This window comes from Silurus aristotelis, assembly GCF_946808225.1.
Source record: "Silurus aristotelis genome assembly, chromosome: 14".
NCBI lineage: Eukaryota > Metazoa > Chordata > Actinopteri > Siluriformes > Siluridae > Silurus > Silurus aristotelis.
In genome coordinates, this window is record NC_139587.1 from 15,585,489 (window position 1) to 15,607,937 (window position 22,449).

Sequence of the window (22,449 nt, forward strand, 5' to 3'; positions counted from 1 at the left end):
TCAAAATAGACATGTTTCACAGGAAATTTCATTGAATCAAATCTGTAGTTCCTCAGACACACCGACACAGCCTGGTTGGTATTTCAAGAAACAGCATATGCCCCAGTTACTATTGTGCCATGCACAGGTGTATATATTCATAGTAGAATATGACATATAAATAGTTCAGTATATTGCAAAAAATACTGCAAAACATATATTTGAGTATTGTATCAATTAAATAGTGTATACATTTTTACTCTTTTTTTTTTTTTGTTATTATCACCGGTTATTATGGTAAAATCTTTGGCTCAATACATTATTTCTGTTTCTATATATTTTTTGTAGAAGGTTACAAGTTTTTATTCTTTTCTCTTTGGATAAATATGTTTTTATTTGACTTTTTTTATTGCTCAGTTCAAAAGTTTTTTACTCCTTTCGATACTAGTCTTGTGGGCTGTTTTCAGATGCATTTGTCTGACCCCACTACTCATATCCGAAAAAAATTAATTATTGATGTCATTTCCAGGTCAATTAGAGCTCCCTCTAGGGGCATTGTGTAGTCAGTTCTGTTATTTCCCACCAGCATGGTGTCTGTGATGGCAACGATTAGTTGGTTAGTGTTTGCTTTACATGTGAAAGGGGCTTGATGAAGGATGGGCAACTTTGGCCCAATTGATTTCATGAGATCTGTTAACATGGAATGTTGAACATTGAATTTAATGGGAAAGCCAGGAATTAATCAAATATATATAAAAAGATGATATCATTTTTATGAATGTATAAAATGAATTTGTTTATTTTCTGTTTTTGCCAGTGACGAGCTAGATAAGTTCATGGAGAGTCAGGGAGCCAGTTCTCCAGGCATCCTGACCCTTACCACCAGCTTGAGCAAGCCCTTCATGAGGCTGGATAAATATCCCACCCTTCTGCAAGAGCTAGAAAGACATGTAGAGGTAAAAAAAAAAAAAACCCACACATAGTGGACAATAGACCAGTGAATGGGTCCTCTTTTAGATGTGTTTTCCATAAACACTCTCTTTATTTTTTCCTTTCTACTTTTAGGAAACGCATCCAGACTACAGTGACATTCTGAAAGCAAACATCGCTTTTAAAAACCTTGTGGTATGTAGCTTTTCACTTATTATGCTCTGTTCAATTAATATGTCTAAATGCGCCTGTAAAATAATTTGTAGCATTGTGTATTAATAATTGTTGGGGCGTATTTGGAGGATTTTACATTACAAGAGCCATGTGAGAAAGAAGACCAAAGTGAAACTTATTTACAATTTATTCCACTGGCCTGCTATTTATATGTCCACTAGAGTATGCAGAATTTATTATTACATTATGTAGGATGTTAGCAAACGCAATTCGCTAATGGCAGGTCTGAGACAATGTTGATTATCACAAACAACTTGAATGGAGTGGGCGTTGTGTTCCAGAAGTAGGTGTTCACAAACTGGGTCTAAGCATTTTTTTCCTTTTCCCATAAGATTTAAAAATAGAAAAGAAGACTCTGAGTCATTCCTACTGCTTGGAAGAGAATCCTCATTGGGGTTAACCCCAGTATTGTCTGATTTTTGTAAGAATGGCTTTGCGCTGAGTGTTCTGTGGAACACCTTGCTTTCTTCGTTACATTTTCCTGCCTCTTCAGGGAATTTCCCTGCTTTTCTCAGTAGTCTTGTCTTCTGTTTTATGCGCTTTCTTTAGACCTGGTCTACCCCCACATGCTATGAACAGAAGCCAACAGCTATGAAGAGAAAATAACTACATGTGAAATGCTTTATCTGATATGTAAAAAACTATGTCCCTATTTTTTTTTTTTAACATTCAAACATCTTAACGCACAATTGGCACACAGTGGCACTTTGGCCTTGTTCCATACCAGAACTTGATTAGAGATTCTGCTCAGATGACGTCAATGTTACGTCATGGCTGTCATGACTTTCATTTTTTCTGTTACTAAATTATAATTTTTTTTACTGCTTACTGTCATTTCAGTTAGATGCTTAAAACACATGTTTACTAAATGAAATATTTTATTTGTAGGCATTCAATTCATTTAAAAAGCTAGCTGCATTTTACACTTCTCTCTCAAACAGTGTATCTTTTTGTCATGTTGTATACTAAGTGGCTCTGTTTCCCCTCAGACACAATGCCAGGAACTGCGCAAGCGAAAGGACCTGGAGGTACAGATATTGTCTGAGCCGGTGCGTGGCTGGGACGGAGACAGCATCAGGTCTCTCGGGCAGGTGTCCTACATGTCCCAGGTGCACGTGCAGAGCAGCTCTAGTGAGGTGAGGAATGAGGAAGGGTGGGTCAGCCTAGGGGCTCCCGGGAGTTGTCTAGGTGTCAAAAAGTTCAAAGGCATATGCTCATTTTCCTCGTTAATGTGGTTACATTGGTTTTTGCATGTTGTTGTCGTTCTCAAAAAGCCATTATGTTTTCAAGAATTCACACATTTCAATTTTTTTTCTTCCTCATCATTTGATGAATAATTTTAGCATTTCTTTTTCATCAAAGGCTCTATGAAAAATACATATAATACTAATAAAAGTTTAAATATTTGGATGCCATTTGATAGAAAAGTGTTCATGTCTCGTATGTTTTGGGACACCCTGTATTCATGATTCATTCTATCTTGACAAGAACACCTGTCCCAGCTGAAGAGAAGCAGCCGCATGGCATGATTTTTACACCACAATGTTTCATTGTGGGTATGATGCTCTTTTGGTGATTATGACCAAAACATTCTACTTTTGGAGTTTGCTTAAATTTAGGAAGACTTGACAGCCTCCATGATCAGGTTTTCTCAGTATTGAAGGGATATTCCGTCCTTGGTAATGTCACTGAGATGAGCCATTTTGTCCGCTTGTTGCTAATGGGTTTCACAAACTCTTTTATGCACTTTTCCTGATACCATAAATGCTTGGTGAGCTCTTTGTGTCTCATCTGTTCATTTGTCCATCTACTCATCCAAAATGCCTTAATAAAACATTTTTTGCAACTGATTAAGAATACTTTTATATGCTTTTGAAAGCTGCTTAGGTCTGCTGAAAGCTCTAGGAGGTGTCAAGGTGACAAAAAGTCACAAAGCCACATGTTTATTTTTCTCACTTGTGGTTTCACAGAGACATTACATTTGTTAGTTTGCACATTGTTGTGATGCCACATTAAAATGTGAAACTACTGTATCAACAAATTCCCATACTGAAAACTTTATATCTATTATTATTCTATTATTCTTAGAGTATATGTTTTTTTAAATTGTAAGCTAAAAACCATACAAAACCATTATAAAACATACAAAAACCATGATCTCTTTTTAAAATTAAAAGCAAGCCCAGTACTGTTTATGCTATACACTAAAGACATTTGATTGGAGATTAAGAGGTTTATAAGAGATAATAGCTCAGAAATTCACCTGTTATTTCCTGATATTTACATCTAGAACACCTTTTGTTTGGACCTACTCATTTTCAAGTGATAAAAAGTGTTAGCACATGTTACTTATAGTTGTTGCACTGGTGTGGACTGTTAGATCGGCTGTTTAATCAGTTAATTAGCCATGATTGTCTGCTTGAGGCCTTGTTTTTGCCAGTGTAGGCTACATTTTTTGTTAAAATAGAAAAAAATCTATTTACAGTATTGACAGTCTGCCACATTACAGTACAATGGATCCACTTTATTTGTGAGGAGCCTAAACATGTAGCAAGACAATAATCCAAACCCACTGGCAATGCAACAAGAACTGCATTGCATGAAAAACTATAAGGTTTTACAGTGGACAAGTCAACCATCAGACATTCATTGGGCAGCATTTTACTTCATGACAGGAGACTATAACGGAGAAATCTCCGAAACTAAAAGAGCTGCAGCATAAGTCAGGAAAAGTATAACAAAAAATGGATATTCAGTGATGTTTGTGGGTCAACTAGATGATGCAATTTTTGCATGCAGAGGGATATGCAACCATTTTATATATTTTTATATTTTATAGCAAAAGCATGTGCAACTAAATTGTTCCAGAAAGTGTTGTTTTCTTTCAGACTATCTGTTTGTCTGTTGCTCGAGGTTCCCTGGTGGTCTAGTGGTTAGCATGTGGCGCTCTCATCGCTGTGGGCCGGGTTCGATTCCCAGCCATTAGGGTTGTACAAGCCAGTGCACTCTTAGTCCCAAGCCCGGATAAATGGGGAGGGTTGCGTTAGGAAGGGCATCCAGTGTAAAAACATTTGCCAAATCGAACATGCGGATCATGAATACGGATGATCTGCTGTGGCGATCCCTAATGGGAGAAGCCGAAAGAAAGTTTATTAGTCTGTTGCTCATCTCAACATTGGGTGGTCTGCCACCAAGGGTGCTATATTCTAAGTTTTTCAACACATCCAGATGTAAATGATCAGAACATTTAATCTGGAATTCTGATTATATTTTGATCTTAAACAAAAACGGCCAGCATATAGCAAACTCAAATAAATTGGCCTTGCAAACCAGTGGTATGGCATGTTGCTGCAAATGCTGTGGTAGCCATGCTGGTAAAGTGTCCCCTACAACAGTGTCACCAGTAAAGCACCCAAACCCAAAGCCCCAAACTTTCAAGGAACCTTCACCATGCTTTAATTTTCTGCAGACACTCATAATTGTATGGGTCTCCAGCCCTGCAGCAAACAACTTGCCTCCTGCCACAGCCGAACATTTCAAATTCTAACCATTTTATGAACCACAGTTTCTCTTAGCCTTGTTTTCATGCCAGAGGTATGGTTTTTTGGCAACAATTCAAACTACTTTATGGCCAGATTTCTCCAGACAGTGGATGGATCTTGGTCCCTCTGGCTTACACCAGTTCTTTGCTGATGGCACTGCTGCACATCTTCCGATGTTGAAGGGAAGTAAGAGTGCTGTGCTTTCATCAGCAGCATTAAGTTTCTTTAGCTGACCGCTGCATCTACGGTCTTCAACATTGGCCTTTCCTTGTTTCTTCCAAAATGCTTGAACAGCATATCTTGAAAGCTCAATGTGATTTGAAATCTTTGCCATGGAGAGACCTTGCTGATGCAGTAGAAGTCTAATTGTCTAGTTGCTGTGTTCACTCTTGCCAAGAAATATGTGCTGTGAAATTAAACTGTCTACTACAACCTCACCTTGGAAGCAGAGGTTGGCTGTTTCTCAACAAGTTTTAAGTCTCCTAAACAGCTGTTTCTTTTTCTGTTTCAATTAATTACTGTGTTTACACTGTATACGAAATTATCATTAGCGCCTGCATACACCTGGGATTCTATAAAATCCCTGACTTTGGGCAATTGTACAAAGTCTGCAAGTGTAAGAATTAAAAGCCATTCATTTAGATTTTTCTGCTGTTCTATCTCTTGCCGTTTTGTAAATTGCTAAAAAAAAATCAATAATTTAAATATATAGCATTCTTATTTGGATAAGGTAATGGACCACAATTGAACTACCTCTTCTTCTTCTTCTTCTTCTTCTTCTTCTTCTTCTTCTTTTTCTTCTTCCGGCTGCTCCCATTAGAGTTCGTCACTGCGGATCATCTGTTTCCATAATACCCTGTCCTCTAAATTTGCATCAGTCAAACCAACTACCTGCATGTCTTCCCTCACCACATCCCTAAACTTTCTCCTTTGTCTTCCTCTTTTCCTCCTTTCTGGTGGCTCCGTCCTTAGCATTATTCTACCAATATACCTTCTGTCCAAACCATCTCAATCTAGCCTTTCTTACTCTGTCCCCAAAACGTACTTCATGTGTGGTCTCTCTAATAAACTCCTTTCTAATAATTTCCATCCTCATGACTCCCAAATAAAATCTCAGCATCTTAGACTCTGACACCTTCAGCTCTGCTACTCCACTGCCCTCCCCCTCGTTCTCACACATGTACTCTGTCTTACTCCTACTGACTTTTATTCCCCTTCTCTTCAGCACATACCTCCACCTCTCCAGGTTCTTCTCAACCTGCTCCCTACTCTCACCACAAATCACAATATCATCCGCAAACATCATAGTCTATGGAGACTCCTGTCTACCCTCGTCCATCAACCTGTTCATCACCACTGCTAACAGAAAAGGGCTCAGAGTTGTCTTCCTTTCTTTTTCCAGAATTCACAACAAGTACCTTCCTAGCTTTCTCCCTTATCACTTTTGCAGTAGTTGCCCAAACATCCAGCACCTCTTCACCACCACTGAGCCCGTCTTCCCTGAATTTCACACTACAGTCTTCCTCCTTCAGTTTCCAGTCTCCTTATCCTTTTTTTCAGTCCTCAATCTCTTACTTTTACTTCTTCATCTTCAACGCCATCCTACAGACCACTATCCTATGCTGCCCAGCTACACTGTCCCCTGCCAACACCTTACAGTCTCCAATCGCCTTCAGGTTGCATCTCCTGCACCTTCCTCCACTCTTATGTCACCCCATGCTCCTCCTTCTTCTTAAAATATGTATTTACCACTGCCATTTCCATACTTTAAGAAAAAAATCTACCACCATCTGCCCTTTCACATTCTTCTCCTTAGGGCCATACCTACTCATCACCTCCTTAACACCTCCTCATCACCTCTGTTACTTTCACCAACATGCCCTTTAATCTCTGCTCCAATTACTAATCTTTCTTTCTTCGGTACACCTTCTACCACTTCATCTAACTCACTCCAGAATTTTTTTTTCTCCTTCATCTCACAGCCCACTTGTAGAGAATAGGCACTAATTACATTTATCATCACCCCTTCCAGCTTCATGTTCATCACCCTATCAGAAACTCTCTTCACCTCCACTACACTCTTACTGTACTCTTTCTTCAGGATCACCCCTACACCATTTCACTTTCCATCCACACCATGAAAGAACAGTTTAAACCCACCTCCAATGTTCCTGGCCTTACTCCCTTTTCAATTGGTCTCCTGAACACACAACATATCTACCTTTCTCCTCTCCATCATATCAGCTACCTCTCTCACTTTACCAGTCATAGTACCAACCCGAACCTCTACTCTTCTACAGTTCTCCTTTCCCTGCTGTCTTTGTAGACGTCTTCTTCCTCTTCTTCTCCTCCTTCGGCCAACAGTAGCCCAATTTCCACCGGTACCCTGTTGGCTAACAATACCTGTAGCGGTCGTTGGTAACCTGGTCCTCGACCGTTTTGGTATGAATTTCTGGTTCGTGATCCGCATATTTGATTTGGCACATGTTTAATGCTGGATGCTCTTCCTAACGCAACCCTCCCCATTTATCCGGGGATTGGGGCCGGCACTAACAGTGCACTGACTTGTGCAACCCTAATGGCTGGGTTCCATTTTTACACAATAATATCAGAAAATTGTTAAACTGAAATATCTGCCACAGAAGGTCACCCTGATGACTGGAGTGAGGCACTGCACTAGCTTGTGCAACCCTAATGCAAAAAAAAAAAAAATGCTTACTCCTATCAAGAAATGTATTTACAACTTTGGTTTTGTACAGCAATTTGTATTTTATATATCCAATCAGTTATCAATTGTAAGCTGCATTTATTTGTATAATTTTTATTCTGCAAGTGCTTAAGGATGCCATTTCTGGAGAAATAGACATTTTAAGCACTAAACATTAAGAAATTACCTGTCTAAAAATAGTGTTGCTACTGATGGTGAATAGATTTGCTTGGTATTTTGGTGAACGCCACTTCAGCATTTCTCATTTCAGTGAAAAGCAAATAAGGAACCAGGCATTGCATAAATATACTATTTTGTAGGTGAGGTTCATCCACAGTCAGTGAAGTTCTATGTGTTTTATAGGCACTTTAGACCACCTATCTGATCAACTCAAGAAAACACCTTCATCTGCAGCATGCAATAAAGGCTTATATATTTGAAACGCATGACCCTAGCTGCACATCTATTTGCCTCCTACGCTTATTGGAAAAAAGAAAAAAATTACTTGCATGAAACCTGTATCATTTTGAGAATGCAATTTCATTAGCATTAAAAGTAAACAACACACTATGCGAGGCATGGAAACTTAAGCTGTGCTGGAGGCCAAGATTGCCATTGCAGCCGTTAATCATAAAAGTGGAGGAAGATGCATGTTCTATGATGAATGATGAAATATTTAGTACCTCTCTCTTTTCTTTTTGTTTAGCTGAAATAGGTCTTGGTTTACTAGAGGACAGAGTATCGGGAAATTTGGAAATGTAATAAATGTGAGATATGATGTCTAGATACAGAACTTGTGTTTGTGTGTATCAATGCATATTTGTCAGCGTCTGTAAAATTAAAGCGGCTGTCACTTTTTTGCATTGGGATTTCTCATTAAACTGTTTATGTATCATATACGTGTATTAATGTTAAATGTTTTTATTTATGAATTGATTTTTTTATTTATTTGAGTGTACATGTGTTTGATTTTTTCAGGACAAAGAGGAGCGCTACTTAATGCTGTTTCCTAATGTACTTATTATGTTGTCTGCCAGCCCACGAATGAGTGGCTTTATATACCAGGTACTTTCAATTACTCCATCGTGAACTGTTAATGTGCGCTCTTTTATTAGATAGAACTAAACACAACTCCTGTGAACTGGAATCAGGTTGTTTATTTAAAATCCACTGTTCGTTTTTTTCAGGGACGACTGCAGCTTACAGGAACCACAGTGACCAAACATTTGGACGATGCGGAGAACGGACATTATGCATTTGAGATTTCAGGTTAGTTTTAGCCCATCAAAAAAAAAAAGATTTGTTTTGTATTGGGATATACAACAGTTTGGGGTAATTATGAGTGTGTTAAAACAGCTCTGTGTGTTTCACTATGAAAAGATGCTTTGAGTTTGTGGTAATGGATCATGCTGCGGTTGTTTTGCAGGAGGTGTGATTGAGCGCATGACAGTTTTCTGCAGTAGTTCCCAGGAGCTGCAGGAATGGTTAGAGCACCTACATGCTTTTAGCAAAGGTGGAAGTCCAGTAGGAACTATAATAAAGGTAAGAACCTTCAGGCACATAATGTGCCTGAATCTGAATTTCTCTAGTGTACAGTAGCAACATTGTCAACACTAATAAACATGCACAAGCTTTTATAATAATCCTTTTTTTGTTGAGAATGGAAACACAGGAGCTGTTCTGTTCTGTTAGATGAATGTTAACCGTGTTCACTCGTGCTGATTCTGTCTGACAGAATGTAGACAATAAGCCCATGAGCATCGTAGGCACAGCGTCTCATGCGAGCCACAGTCAGGGTTTTGGTACATCTCCAGGCACCCGGTGCCCTCTGGAACCACCTAAGATCACCAAGCCGTGGTCTCTGAGCTGCCTGAGACCTGCTCCCCCACTTAAACCATCTGCTGCTCTTGGCTACAAAGAGGTGAGAGACTTCTTTATACCCAAGTTTGTTAGTGTTTGGGAAACAGTGAGTCAGAAGAATAGTGGTTGTGTGGGAGCGTAATGTACATCTGTGACTCACTTGAGTGGTCCTGAGAAGAAGCATTTAGAGCCCCCTGACAAAGCAGATACAGATTTTAGTGTGAAGAGCAATTTACTGTAATATCAATGTCTTGTGGAGACTGATGACAAACAACCACTACCATACTCCTACCATAGTTTTTACCACAAGTTTCATGTGTGGTCTGCTGCACCAAAAACAAAAAAGCTGAGCTGTTTAAATTTCTGAAAATGTCTTTGTTATTTGTTGAAGATGTTTGTCAAAGTTGTTGAAGCTGTAGTTTTGACCTGGTGCAGTACTTGTCAGATTGTGAAGTCTGGCCTGACTTTAGAGTAAGAGTAACACATAGTGAGCTTGAGGGCCCAATAAAATGTTCACTCCTTACTGTACTCTTCATCTTGTTCCTTTGGACTCTTCCATTTTTTTTTTCTCATGCATTTTCTCATACCCTGTCTCTCTTCATTTCCTGCTTCTTTAGAGGATGTCTTATATCATGAAGGTAAGAGTAGACCAGTCAATTTGTGTGTCTTTTATGCCTGGCTAGCTCTGGTGTTGCAGCACAATTGAGCCATGCTTCATTGTTTTTTATTTTTTATTCTCTCTTCTGTTCTTCTCTTTTTATTTCTATATCTCTCTGTCTCTCTCTTGTTCCTATAAACCACTCACTTCCTGTTTGCTCGTTCGTCGTGTGTCCTCCCGCATCCTTTCACTGATCAGTGTCCTGTGTTGTAGACTGCTTTATTTCTTTAAGCATTCTTTAAAATGCTATGTTCTTGCTTCCAACCACAAACTAAAACAAATTGTGTTTTCTCCACGGATAGTTTTAGTTTCGTTCCAAACAAATGAGTTAAAAGGGTAAGAGATGATTAATCAAAAAGGGTAATCATTTAAGTGATCTGACTCCCGGAAAGTGAAAAAACACAGAATGCATATCCTGCAGTTTGTTTATGAAACATGTCTTGCTTTAGTTTGTTATATTTTTGCCACTCCTCATATTTAATAAGGTAATATTGAATTGGGTAAGGCGCTGCTCAGTGCTTTAAAATGTATGTAATTTTTCACTGTGAGCAAAGACTGGTACAAGCCATGCATCCATCCAGATATCAAGTGTAAGACACTTTTAGAAAATCTCTGAAAGTTTTTAGCTCAAATAATTCACATATATTACATCAGCATTTATTACATTAAATGTATTGGCAAATTAAAGCATTTGTTTTTAGCATCTCTGACTTTTTTTTTTTTTTTTGGAGAAAAGCACATTGATGGAAACATCGCTGACAACCAGTTTCTCTTGAGAGGCAAAAAACTAACTATCCCTGCTTATAGAGTGGCCTGCATATTGTTTGTCACTTGTAATGTTTTAAAAACCTGGTCTTGGGCTCCCAAATGGTGAAAGAGACAAGCATTTTCCCTAAGTCTCTCTGATGGAATTAAAAATTGCTTTCAGGATGGGACACATTTATAGCTACAGCGCCACTAACCAATCACGGATGTCCGTGAGCTAATGAATGCAGAAATGGTGGATGGCACATCCCTCCATGTATGTTTGAGCAGTTCAAAAAGATTCAGTCTGCTGGTTTTATGTGTAGCACTGCCTTAAAAAATTGTTGGCTACTTTTTTGGCCAGTCACAAATTTTTTTTATTGCGTATGCCCTATTATGAAAATTAATGTGGACACCTAATTCATAACTTACATATGCGTGAACATCCCATTCTAGATTTAGTCCCGCTTTTTTAATAGGCCTTCTACTGGAAAGGTTTTCCATTGAATTTGGAGTCATGGCTGTTAAATTTATGGTCATTTAGCCTAAAACACAGGCATTAGTGTTAAGTAAGGGAGGTACCTTTGGTTAAGGCATTGGACTTTGGATCTGAAGGTCTCAAGTTCAAATCCCACCACCACTAAGCGGCCTCTGCTGGGCCCTTGAGCAAGACCCTCAAGGCCCTAACCTGCTCAGTTGTAAGTCGCTCTGGATAAGGGCGTCTCCCAAAAGCCATAAATTAAAATGTAAAGAGGCCTGAAATGCACCTGGCATTTCAGTTCATTCTTGAGGTGTTTAGTGGGATTGAGGCCACCCATGTTTCTACACATTCTAACAATCTTTATGAACTTGACTTTGTACAAAGTGGCTTTTTTAAAATGCTAGAACAGGTTTGGGAACTTAGTTCTAGTTTAAATGTAATACTGCAGCATACAAAGACTTCTTTTGAGGCATAAAGACATCAGCATACTACTGCTTGCTTTCAGCATTGATGATCCAATCTATTGACGTGTCCAATTTCTTTTCGTCCATACAGTCATATTTAAGTGTGAGCATATTTTTTAAATAGTACTTTATAAAACTTTTAAAAAATAATATTTTTTAAACAATGCTACCATTAATTAATAACAAATCAACACTTTTCAACAAGCTTTTGTAAACTTGATGTCCTGATTGTTGTCCCTCAGAAAGAAAATAAAGTATAATGTGTAATTCTAATTGGTCAATTGAAGATGGAACATGTTTTAACCTGATATAACAATCATAGCATTGTGCCACAATTAGTCTTTTCTCTCAAAAAATACAGTCAACTGTCTCATGCTGCTATAAATAGGAATACATGAAGCTTTTATAGCTAGTTTTAATACTAAGCTAGTCACTCTAACCATAATTTACTAGTTCTGACAGTTAGCTAAGTGGACCACCCCCAGTGGCAACAGTTTTGTGTAGTAAACTAATGTAAAGCTGGTTATATGTTTTCTGTTTATTACAAGACTACTTTTTACATAGTACTAATTTAAAATTAACACATAGACATGCGCTCATCTACTAACGTTTGCATTGCAATATGTTTCTATATGTTTATGTAGTTTCAATTAAGCCAGAAATGTGTATTAGTTATATTTAAAATTAAACAAAGAGTGTCAAATTGTTGATAAGTACTCTGATAAGTACTAATTTATTTATTTTACAATTTAGAAATTGTACTTATTATATTATACAAATTGTCAGAAACAATAGTAAACCAAAATCAATGCTCAAGTCTTACAACTTGTTTAACTTTCTATACAACAATTCTTGTAAATCATATGCTGCTAATTTGTTCTTTTGAAGGTTTGCTTAAACCTTTTGCTTTTTCACGGCCACCTTGTCTCTCCAGGATTCCAGCAAAAGCCCTAAACCCATCAAGAAGTTCCTGAACAAGAGAAAGACAGAAAGAAAACCTTCAGATGATGAATATTTGCTCCGAAAAAGTAGGTTACGTGGGTTGAAAAAAGCTTTCTTTAATTAAGAAACATTAATAGAGGTGAAAAAAGAGTCACTACTTGTGGCTTTATTTAGGCCTTCACTTTCCATTGCTTTCCATTGCAAGTCTCAGATGTGGGTTGTGGTGCTGAAATTAACAGGTACTGCAGCTTTGGAAGAAGATGCTCAAATTCTAAAGGTGATTGAAGCCTATTGTACAGGAGCCAGCCTGCACCAGACTACAACAGGTACTTACAAGCGGTGAAGCTAGAATGTGATGCAAGAATGTGATGCTAACGATACAGATTCTACCATTGTGACGCACTGTGCTAATGCCATCGTAGCTGTGCGTAAGGACGGTGTACCGCAAGTTCTGCTCCCAGAGGAGGAGAAGATCATTGTCGAAGAGATGAAGAGCAATGGCCAAACAATCAGTGAAGAGAAGTACGTTAAACTACAGAATAAAGACATTTTGCTGAATTCGTCAAATAGATTTAACCTTTATTGTTCTGTTTGCCCTTTTGATCATTTTTAATGTAAAGTACATTGGTTAAGAATAAAGCTGGGTGCTCTGTTCTATTAAAGGTCCACAGCTAGGTGTGTGTTACAAGAAACTTGCCTCAGCACAACACATTCAAATGGTGTAACGCACACCTAGCTATGGATTATATCGCTTATTCTGTACTGTGAACCTGTCACTGATTTTTAGCAAACATTTCTTATTTTGATAACAAAGCTTTTATAATTTTGTATTTATATTTATTAAAGAGCATTTAATAGTTAAGGATGTATTGACGAGATGCTATCAAAAAATGCTAAATATTTGGCTATGTATGAATCTGTTTTTTTTTTTTTTTTTTTTTTTTTATCATCAAAGCAGTATATGTAGGTGAGATATAATGCCATCAAAAAGCAGTATAGGGGTTTAAGGCTCCAAGGGCAGTGTAATTACTTTTTTTTTTTTCCACTCCAGAAGCCTTGTTGATGCTGTTTACGCATTAAAAGATGAAGTCCATGAGTTAAAGAAGGTAACAGTTTATTGCTGCTCATCTATTGTATTTTGATTGTCACTATCTGTGGCTTGTGTGAGTTCTAATGAGGTGTATATTTTAAATTCAGGAGAACAGGTGGATGAAGCAGTGTCTGGAAGAGGAGCAGAAATCCCGCAAAGAGCTTGAGCGTTTGGTCAGGAAGTTGGCTAAACAGAAGAACGATTACACGTGGGAAGACGGAGGCCACTGAGTAACATTCGAAATGTTCTCCTCTTCTGCATGAGTGAGTGTGTGCATATGAGTGTGTAGATGAGTTGCTAGATTTGGGTTCACACCAAATGTTGCATTGAGAAAAGCCTTCCTGCCTTGTAAACTTTTTTTTTTCTCTTTTTACTTTTTTGTGGATATCTTGCTGTGAGATCATTTGTGCTTGACTGATGTCTGTAATGGGTTTCAGAAGAGATTCATGCAGTGTGTTTTTTTTTCCTGTGAACAAAAAACAAAAGGCAAAAAAAAATGTTCAACACTCATGTAGCAGAACCCACAACATTAGTTGTGAAAGTCTGCACCTGTGATTTTGTCCATATGACTCATTATAGCAGACTTTATGTACCTATCCAAAAACTGTAGAATTATATAACTGTTGCAGTATAATGTTAAATATGTTACAATACTTACATAATGCAGAAGCCATTATGTCTATACAGTTGGAAAAAGGAAAATATTCACTGTTCAGATTTGGCAGGGAAATGTGTGGAAAATAAGATCCAATCTTTTATCCAGAAAACGTGTGTGTGTGTGTGTGTGTGTGTGTGTGTGTGTGTGTGTGTGTGTGTGTGTGTGTGTGAGTGTGTGTGAGTGTGTGTGAGTGTGTGTGAGTGTGTGTGTGTGTGTGTGTGTGTGTGTGTGTGTGTGTGTGTGCGTGTGTGCTGCTAAAGAAGTCACCATTCTATAAGCATGAAAATGAGCTCAAAGGTCCCCTCATGCCATACACTAATGGTACATTGGCAAACCGTTCCATTAACGAACATCTTTGTGTGACTTTAATCCTATTTTTCTATGTTCATCTGATTGGCAGAGGAAGCTTTTATGCTTCATATAAAGAGCATGAAATATAGAATGTGTTGCACATGATATGACATGAGATGTTACAATTGTCATCTTGAAATTAGACTTTTTGGTTGTTTATTTTTATTTTCTTATTTTTTTATTATTATTATAATCTAGCTGGTGTTTTCTTACCAACCATCAAAAATATTCCCTTAAACCATGTGTGGTACAATCTACAAGATACTGTACAGTATTTCTATGCCTTTTATTTACACAAAGTAATCATGTTTTTTATTATTATTATTATTGCTACTAGATTTTGTTCAAAGCTGTTCATAGCAAAAGATGCAGCTGATCATAGAAATACAAAAAAGATGACCATTATTATATATTAAGGTATAATTTACAGTGTAAATTATACAGTGTACATCATATACAGTGTATATCATATATACTTCCAAACGGTATATAATAGCTAGTATAGGCAAAAAAAAATATAAACAAATAGCCATGTAAACTTTCATATTTAAAAACAATACAAAAATGGATGATTACTTCCATAATCTGAGGTTGTTATATATATATATATATATATATATATATATATATATATATATATATATATATATATATATATATATATATATATATAATGCATGCATTAGTCCTTAATTGAGAACATGGTACTTAGGTCTTTTTAAGCACTCCTCCGATAACCTTACACACCTCAATTTACAATCTGGTCTTACACACAGTTTGTAGGAATTTTATTGTACTCCATATGATTTATGTTTTAAGAAAAGTAGTACTGTTGATCTCACTGCTTTGGCCCTAACGTTAATACTTAATACATCTAGCTTTTTTTTATTCAACTTTTCCTGATTTCTTGCCACATCAAAGTCATGAGGCCATGCTGGATTTGGAGAAACTAGCAGTTCATTTAAAGCTGCTACAGCTGTATTACATGTATTATGCCCTTTTTATGAAAGGCTGTTGCACTGCTGAAGTATTTTCTTTTAGAACACCATAAATATAAATTTGTAAACAAACAAACAAATTTACGTGTATGTGCGTAAAAATAATAATTTATATCTGTGTAATCTCTTTTAGTAATAATGTTTTGTAACATGTCAAATGCTAAACCGGTACTCTGTTGGATGCATGTATTATATGGACAAAAGTTTGTGGACACTTGACCATAAGATCTGTATGTCATGTTTTAACACCCTATTCCACATGTAGTCCTCAATTTGCTCTTGTAATAGCCTCTACTCCTCTGGGAATTTTTTTTTAAGAGTGTTGGTGTGGAGATTTGTGCTCATTCAGCCTCAGTGGTGTTAGTAAAGTCATGTACTGATGTACGGTCATAAGGCCTGGATTGCACTCGCTGTTTCAGTTCATCCCAAATGTGTGTTTGGTAGGGTTAGAGCTGTATAGCAGGCCATTCAAGATCTTCCACTCCAACCTATGTAAAGCATATCTTCATGGAGGTGGCACAGGCCTAGTCTAAAAAGTTTGGGTATTTTAGTTCATGTGAAGAGAAATTTTATGCTATTGTTTCGAAAACATCCAAATTATTGTGTGCTCTAACTTTGTGGTAAGAGTTTGGGGAAGAACCACATGTGTGAAAAGTCAGGTGTCCCAATGATTTTGTCACTGTCTTGTATAATGCTCTGCTGCATTGCCTGGAATTTCTTGTAAAGTAATCAGGCATGTAAATAATGGAATTGCAACACACAATGCTTATAAAGCAGAACATGTGGGTGGCAATTTAAAGGAATGAACAGCAATGTAAAGGAAAAAGCAGCAGTATATCAATAAAGGTACTGGTTCAGAACAGCTTTAGTGCCCTATGATACAGTTTTCAAAGTTTTCTGGAACTGTACCTAATGATAAACACCATTGTTCCAAATGATAGTACTGTTTTTTTTTTTGGTTTTTTGGTTTTTTTATGATGATGGTGATTTTCCATCATTTTTATCCTCATCAAACCATTTTGTGAACTTTTGTACTTGAAGGCACCTTAGAGCCAACAGAGCTTTCCTATCAGAGTAGAAATGTCTCATATGACAAGTGATCGTGAGATCAAAATTAGTTTGCGGTGACACTTCCCTTTAATGAGACACAATGACCGAACCACCATAGGGTTTTTGTTGCACTTTTTTCCCCCTGTTTAATTTGTCACTCGTTTATAACCTTGAAAATGAAACTGTTTGCGATAAAACTAAGCACTGTAGGCAATATTATTATATATAGATTACATATAGGGCTGTATTTAATATGAATGAGTGGTGATTTCAATGTTAAAAAAAAAGCCATAAAGCAGAAAGTGAGGTGATTTAAAAAAAAACAAAAAAAACTAAACCACTTAGTATTCAAGGCAATAAGACTTAAGACTGGTTTACTGTTAACTGTTATGCATTGAGAAGCCTCAATTTGCACTGAGGTGTGTTTCTCTGAACTGGTTCACAGGATTTACTCATATAAACTAAATGATCTTATTTCTACAGTGCTGTGATCCGATTTTTCTTTTTTTTTAAGAGTTACTGGTAATACTCAGTAATTTGTCTAAGCTGTGCTTGTCATTATGTGTGTGTATGTGTGTTTAGCCTAGCTGTAAGTATTATTTAAAATTTCCATAGTTGCTATCAATATTATTCATCTTGATTATACACAGTTTGTTTAGTTCCAGCAGAAGTCTCTTTCATGGCATCCTGTGTGCAAGTGAAATAACAGTCTAGTTGTTCTTTTCCTATGTGCATATTATCCATGATTGATGTGCTGTTCCATAATCTGAAGGACTGATTTGTGAGAGGTGTTTTGTCTGTTTCCATTTTCACGGTACTCTATTACCACATGGTATAAATGTATATTGTACGCTGTCACTATCATGATTGTGGCTGGAATTGGATCGAACTGTCTGATATCTTTAGCACTTGCAGGAGATTTTCTGTTTTTATTTAATTGTTTTCATCTAGTTAGTTATTGTTCTTGTTTTTTTTTTTTTAAAGTGCCCAAGTCTGCAGCCCATGTGGATTTCTATGCAAATATTCTATACTAATAATAATAATTGTTAAATATATATTCTGTCTTTCTTTTATTTTGTGCTTCTGTTCTTTTTTTCCCCATTTGCCTTCATTTTTAAAGGAACTGTTTTAATAAAAACATGAATTCAAAAAATATCAATCACATTTTTTTTGTCCTTTTGTTAAATATGTAGGCTTTTAAAAAAGATCCTTGGAAATGAATTGAAAAGTTCATGCCACTTCATTACCATACCGTCACTTTACATATAGGTGAAGTTTAGCTGTTAACTCTGTTCATGAAGATTTTTTTTTTTGACTGAAAGGAAAAGGTAAAAATGAGCAGAGTACGTGTGAGAGAATGGAATGAGTGTGGCTGATCGAGCGCTTCCTGTAACAGAATAGAGAAACGCGTCCCAGAGCGGGGTGTGCATTGTCACTCACTCTTTCCATGGTGGGGAATGAAGTGTAGTAAAATACTCAGCATTAGTTGTTTCTTTGTGGTATCTATGTGGTGCAGATTGGAAACTTGCATAATTATAAAATTTCGGTGGGTGTTTGGCAGTCGGTGGTATTAGATTTCTAAATATAGATCTCCAAAATATCCAGTCACCTACTGCATTTTGAATGGATTATACACTCATTTTAATGATTTCTTATGTGAAATGTAAAAAAAAAACAAACAACAACAACATTGAAAAAAGCAGCTTTAAAAGAGAAGGTCAGATGAGAAAAGATTCTTTAAATGAGAAGGTCAGATCAGTACTCATGCTCTCTGCTAATGACACTTCATGCATCATGTTGGAAAGTGTAGGGGGAGGTGGGGAGCACAAATCTGTGTGGTTACACAGATGATTAGTTTTTTTTTTTTTTTTGCTTTGTTATTTTTTAAATAATTAGTTTGTTAGACATAATGGAAGTATACATGATTCCATAATTTTTAGGAAGTGTTCAGACAAAAATATGAAATGTTTTCTATTTCATATATCATCTATTTTTATATTTCCAGTGATATAAAATACCTGAGAACCAAAATAAAAATTGTGATGCATTTGATTTTTAAAAAAATGTATTTTAATACAAATATATAAATACATAAATCTTAAATGAATGAACTTACATTGAAAACAAAACTCTTCTTGCCACCTGTGGTATATTTTCCTTGGAGATTTATTGTGACACAACTGGTATTAGAAATACATGCTAGCTGATTTTTCTTTTTATTGTTTTGGTATATGAAAAACCATAATCATCAGTGCTGTTTCTATGATACCAGGATAATTTTAAATGTAGTGTCACTTTCTATTCTGGGCAGAGCTAAATCATCAAGATCTAAAATGACACAGAAGGTGTTGAAAAAAGAGTCTCCTACTCAGGCTAAATAAATATAAGAATGACTGCTGATAAGAGTGAGCATTAATAAATATTAAAGTTAGCATAGTATTAAAATAGAAAAGAAAGCCACGTGTAGAATTGTTGACTAATTGTATATATATATATATATATATATATATATATATATATATATATATATATATATATATATATATATATATATATATATATATATATATAAAAGGGTTACTGAATTTCACACATTCTCCCAAGAAATCCAGCAGTCAGTGGTGAGTCAGAGGTTCCTTTGGGCTTGTACTGTGGTGTCAGTTAAAGAAAGGATACACTGTGGAAGTTCCAGCTTCCTTTTTCAAATAGTCCAATTTCATATATGTATCAGTGTTTGGTTCCACAGGTATACCCTGAAAAATTGATTGAGTTTTAGATCATATCCATATTTGCTTTTTGCTGGTAGATCATCTCAGTTCTTAGTTAGTCTGCACTCAGTATTGTAGCCTGAACAATCCAAAAGTGGTAGAGTCATGGTGCACTAAGCTCCCGTTATTTACAGTAATATACAGTCTCTGATCCTTCTCAAGTTTGAAAACCCCTGCCTGCGAGGCAGTACACATATCGGGTATGGTAGTTTTCCGAGGCAAGCTGCAGAATGACTGGAGCAGTTCAGTTGGGCCCTTTTCGTTTGGCCTTTGAGTTAATAAGGATTGCTTGAGCACTGCTTTTTCATCGGCACTGGAAAACGTGACTTGAGATTGGATCAAGTAATATCCAGAGTAGTAAATGGTCAGGACTCCTGATGTGCTGAGGCTGATTTTATCCACCACAGAGTGGGTTGTGTCCCACACCAGTGTATTGGAATTGATCTTATCTAAGGAGAAAGCCAAAACAGGATGTGTTACTAACTAAAATTACTAACTTCTTTAATTAATTATTGGAAAGGATCTAAAATATGAAGTATATGTTTACCGTTTAACACCATCCTTGCTTGAGCTCCAGATCCAGTCAAGAAAGCCACTATAAGAAGGGAACAGGGCAATGATCAGCTCAATCTCTCAAACAAGATGCTCATATATTACTGCATTTTAAAGAAAAAATTAAAAACTACCAACCTCTTCCTTCAGCCTGAGAGACCTAGAGAAATGAAATAAAACAAGTTTTTGAGCTTATTGAGATCTACACGTGCTTCAGTACTGTGTAGCAAAACAAGCAGGTTTATCAATCTTAGCAACGTGGTAACAGAAGGTCCATACAGAAAAATCTTGCATACCTTTTTAAGAACAGTCTTGAAGTTTTCAACGAGCTTACTGCAGAACTGTACCTCTTCAGATTCTAAGTTGTTTTCAGCACACTGCTGTAGTTGTCTTAGTGTGCTTATCTCATTCTCATTGCGTCTGTCCTGCAGCTGCCATTAACACAGGAAAAGCTTCTTGTGAACATGGTGTTGCATTCAGTATTCTCTCAAAACAAAAACCCACATTGCTCACAAACAATTTTTTTTGCAAATAAAAAAACCCATGTAGAATGTAAAAAAAGAAACAGGACTCATATTTGTATTTTGAATTGACAGTTTTCTGTTTTATTCTGCATGCAGAGGTAAATGTAGGTGGGGTAAATGAAATCCAAAACTGACTGAGCAAAAACTGTAAACTATCAACCTTACCTTCATTTGTTATACAGCCACCATTTGCACACTTACAGTAAAATTCTATCACATTCCAAAATGCTATTTAATGTCAAAGAATTCCTTTTATTCATAGCCAGATCAAAATCTGGGACTTATTATACTATTTTCCCATGGATGTATTCTTTAATGCACTAGTAACTTTAGTTTGAGACAATGCATAGCAAAACGCTTAATGATTAGATCATTGTTGAGGGTTTTGTTTCTTTAATGTTGAGCACATTTGCTTGCTTCCTCAAATAACATGAGCCAAGAAACTATGAACCACTTATTTTTGGTGTAACAACATGTTTCACATGAAACAAAAAAAAAAAACTAAATTCAATAACAGTTTTTTTTTTCTTTGCCACTGTGTCAGAGGAAAGCCAATCATGATCATAAGTGATTGATTAAATTTAGAATCAAATTTAAAGCACAGCATGTATGTATGTATGTATGTATATATATATATATATATAATTTTTTCTGTTATTTTTTTCTGTTTTTTTTTTCTGTTATATTCACACGATGAATTAAAATTATATCTATAAGGTATAATCATTATTGGCTTTTCTCTTTACACAATAGCACGATGTTTTACATTGGGAAAGAAATGAAACATAGTATTTAAACAAAAACTAATATTGAAGACAGTATGCTTTAAATTTAATTAATATTAAGAAACATTTTCCTTTGTGAAATTCATTTATAATCAACAAGTGCCTACCGTGTTAATCCGATGGAACAGGTAGACAAATCCTCCAAATGTCTGTATTATTAGCAGAAGAAGCAGCACCGACAAAAACTTGACTAATGGTGTGTTTGATGGCACCACTGATCCTCCTCTGTGGCTTGACCGTGGAGGTATCGGTGGAGGACCTGGTGAAGGATTGTAGCTGCTGTGAAAAGTGTTTATCATAGTGGACATGTTTGCAGGCAGCAGGATTCACGCGACGTGAACACCAGATCCACCCATACAGGTCTGAAGAATGGCCTCCACCAGCACAAAACTTAACTTGAATGCAACTTCCTGGAAGCACTGAACTCCTCAGATAGGCAACATCTCTGTTTGAGCATGTGAGTATTTTCACACAGCCTCTTTTTTTCTAGATCAGACTTTAAGTTGGTGGTGGTGGTGGTGGTGGGGGGGGGGGGGTGGTTTGTTTGTTTGGTTTGGTTTTTTTCACTCATTAGAGCCATTTCTGTTAAGGTTTTTTTGTAACTTAATGTATGTTTTTTAAATTTCTTATTGTAATTGTAGTTCTACTTTAGACTCAACCTAAAAAAATTAAATAGTATACTGGAGGTTGGACTAGGTAGAATACAATAAAAATATTTTTTTTTGCTGAAAATGTACTGTAATGACGACTAAAAGTGTGTGAAGGACAGAAAACCAGGCCACACACAAAACACATGACCTACTATTGTCGTTCTCTGGATTTGCAATATGAAATGATATCTTTAAAAAAGGAGCATAGCTTTATAAAATGTTCTATATGCTGCTTTAAAAAAGATATTTCAACTATCACTGAATCAGTAATCGACCGAAACATCATTATGGTGACACAAAATGCATTCAATGAACAGTTTTTAAACTTCCTACACTTATTAAATTCTTTACTTGATTTCTGTCTCTATTATTCTTTGGGGTTTTTTTTGTTCTACATTTTTGTTTGCACATTTCATCGGGAAATATTTTAACTTGCAATTTAGTTTAACGTTTAGATCCGTAGGTTTGTACATGTTGGCTTC

At 36.4% G+C, this 22,449-nt stretch overlaps 2 protein-coding genes across 3 annotated transcripts in view; one reads left to right on the top strand and one right to left on the bottom strand.

Annotated features, from left to right (window-relative positions):
- The window catches only part of arhgef6 (Rac/Cdc42 guanine nucleotide exchange factor (GEF) 6), a 34,478-nt gene extending 20,008 nt beyond the window's left edge, over positions 1-14,470 (top strand). The window contains exons 10-22 of one of the 2 annotated variants that reach the window (XM_083561418.1): positions 797-935; positions 1,045-1,104; positions 2,133-2,279; positions 8,371-8,457; positions 8,580-8,661; positions 8,819-8,934; positions 9,128-9,313; positions 9,870-9,890; positions 12,534-12,627; positions 12,781-12,867; positions 12,964-13,063; positions 13,593-13,647; positions 13,739-14,470. In XM_083561418.1, coding sequence (XP_083417544.1) covers positions 797-935; positions 1,045-1,104; positions 2,133-2,279; positions 8,371-8,457; positions 8,580-8,661; positions 8,819-8,934; positions 9,128-9,313; positions 9,870-9,890; positions 12,534-12,627; positions 12,781-12,867; positions 12,964-13,063; positions 13,593-13,647; positions 13,739-13,861 — 1,297 coding nt within the window. In that variant the 3' untranslated portion in view covers positions 13,862-14,470. The remainder of the gene's footprint in view (positions 1-796; positions 936-1,044; positions 1,105-2,132; positions 2,280-8,370; positions 8,458-8,579; positions 8,662-8,818; positions 8,935-9,127; positions 9,314-9,869; positions 9,891-12,533; positions 12,628-12,780; positions 12,868-12,963; positions 13,064-13,592; positions 13,648-13,738) is intronic. The other variant, XM_083561419.1, reaches the window with a different exon arrangement.
- A 4,911-nt stretch (positions 14,471-19,381) lies between these two features.
- On the bottom strand, positions 19,382-21,741 carry cd40lg (CD40 ligand). The gene is made up of 5 exons (XM_083561431.1): positions 21,425-21,741; positions 20,305-20,439; positions 20,147-20,168; positions 20,004-20,051; positions 19,382-19,905 (listed from the first exon to the last, which is right to left on the bottom strand). Exons 1-5 carry the CDS (start codon positions 21,623-21,625, stop codon positions 19,523-19,525), a joined length of 789 nt encoding a protein of 262 aa, XP_083417557.1. The 5' UTR covers positions 21,626-21,741; the 3' UTR covers positions 19,382-19,522.
- Between the last annotated feature and the right edge of the window lie 708 nt (positions 21,742-22,449).